At 30.4% G+C, this 2,500-nt stretch overlaps 1 protein-coding gene across 1 annotated transcript in view; it reads right to left on the minus strand.

The window, feature by feature from the left end:
• Window positions 1-110: 110 nt before the first annotated feature.
• The window catches only part of HOXA13 (homeobox A13), a 3,184-nt gene continuing 794 nt past the window's right edge, over window positions 111-2,500 (minus strand). The window contains exon 2 of the mRNA XM_069729913.1: window positions 111-1,233. Within this exon, the coding sequence (XP_069586014.1) occupies window positions 989-1,233 (245 nt within the window). The 3' untranslated portion in view covers window positions 111-988. The remainder of the gene's footprint in view (window positions 1,234-2,500) is intronic.

Genomic DNA, 2,500 nt, shown 5'->3' on the forward strand with positions numbered 1-2,500 from the left:
TCTCTTACAAATCATAGGATTGAGTTTCCAAAATTGACCATAAATATATTTTCTAGTTAAAATAATCCAGATAGAGGATCAGGGCAGAATAAAAATGTCTGGTGCACAAATAACGTTCACAGTGCGCTAATTTATTATTATTATAATTATTATAATTAGTATTTACATGATAGCATTTTTTTTTAGAAGTGAGAAGAGACAAAACAAACGTTTAAAATAATTGCTGATGAGATTTCAAAGTGCTGGAAATGATTACCATTATCTAACTCGGCCAAATTACAGAAAATAAACAAAATCATTCCTAATGCCATCCTAAGGACTGAGCCATGAAATATCATTGCAGGCTTATGCTTCTGTGATATGGGTATTTATTGTACACAACCGGGTATTTACAATAATCCGTCCATGTGGAGAGTGAGGTTTGTCCTTTGCACATCATTGTAAGTCCAATATGTCAGATTATTATTAATGTAAAAAAAAAAAGAGGTAACGTTAAAGCCCCTCAGTGCCCACAACATCCATGTGTCATTTCAGGGAAGGCTGCTACTTACTGATGGGCTTGTATAGAGACTGCAATCATCCCCTCCATAGGACTGTGTACATTCTTCATCAAAACATCATTAAACCCATTGGTAATATATAAGAATGTATAGAGTGAACATACAGTAAAGATACAAGTTACCTGAGCAGTCACTCAACATGCAGTCTGGTTTCAAGGTTCAAAGCGCAATTATTACATCGATTCTTGATTAAAGGCTACTCGTCTGTTCTTTATGATCAAATTCACAAGTCACATCAGGCTGCAGAAGAAGAATTCCACCAGTGGGAACAAAGATCAGAGTCTTGGCCTCCTTCAATTCATCTTTTCCCCCTTCCCCTCCCCAGATACATTGTCCATATTTGATATTTTCACCGATTTCTAAAGGCTCCAGGAGACTTCGCCAGGGAGAGGATGGATGAGTGTCATGTGCTGACTATAATCCACTGATTAGCTAGTGGTCTTCAGTTTATTGATGACTTTTTTTTCTTTGACTCTCCTGTTCTGAAACCATATAGTGACCTGCCTTTCTGACAGGTTGGTGGTCGCTGATATCCTGCGCCTTTTGTCCTTAGTGATAAATTTATTTGTCGCATATTCCCTTTCCAGTTCTTTCAGTTGCACTTTAGTGTAAGGAACTCGTTTTTTTCTGCCTCGTCTGTACGAATTGGCATCTGAAGGATGGGAAACCACGTCTGAAAAGGAAAGCACAGGTCACTGAGATGTGGTGCTGCCTGTCATCAGCACATGAGGTTATACACATTGTTTGTAGAAAAAAGGAATATTGCACTTACATGTATGTAAAAATTCTCTATTTATTTATTTTAGTGTGGATGTATCTAAATGTGTGTTTTTGTGTGTCTCTAATATATATATACATATATATATATATATATATATATATATATATATATATATATATAACATTTTATATCACCCAATAAAATAAATATGTTCTGTATTAACAATATTAGTGTCTTACTGTGGCAATATGGGTTCACATTTCACATACAGTGGAAAGGGGAAATTGTTGAGTTTTATGTATTTTTTTTTTAAATAATTATATATTCACAATGATCTAATGCACACACAGTGATGTGTATCTATATATACATATATATCTAGAAAGATGTATATACAGAAAAAATATTATTGTGTCTACATGACATAATTGTGAATATATTATATCATAATATATTATATAGTGATTTATATTAAATGGTAAATAGATGATAGACATCAAATTATATCATGCCTTTTAGGTTTTTTTTCTGTGTGTAAAATAAAATGCATGTGTCATACAAAGCAGGATAAATAAGGTATAAATACCGTTGATAGAAAAAAAAAAGAAAAGAAAGAAATGGAGAAAGATAGAAATGATAGATATATAATACATAGATACGATATATAGATAGATAATAGATAGAGAGAAAGAATGATAGAGAGATTGATAGATTTAGAGATAGATAATGTATATAATCTATATAATAGACAGATAGATGATATATATATAAGATAGATAGAATGATAGATAGATAAATAGAATGATACATAGAACAATGCGTAGGATAGATAGATAGATAGATTAGATAGATAGGTAATAGATAGAGAGATAGAATGATAGAGAGATAGATTGATATATAGATAATATATAAAATATCTATAATAGACAGATAGATGTGATAGATAGACATAGGATATATAGATATTAGATAGATAACAGATAGATAGATAAGAGATAGATATTAGATAGATAAATATTAGATAGATAGATATTAGATAATAGATAGATATTAGATAGATAATAGATAGATATTAGATATATATTAGATAGATATTAGATATTAGATAGATAATAGATAGATATTAGATATATATTAGATAGATATTAGATAATAGATAGATAATAGATAGATATTAGATAGACAGATGTTAGATATATAGATATTAGATTGATGTTAG

This window comes from Ranitomeya imitator, chromosome 6, assembly GCF_032444005.1.
Source record: "Ranitomeya imitator isolate aRanImi1 chromosome 6, aRanImi1.pri, whole genome shotgun sequence".
Taxonomy (NCBI): Eukaryota; Metazoa; Chordata; class Amphibia; order Anura; family Dendrobatidae; genus Ranitomeya; species Ranitomeya imitator.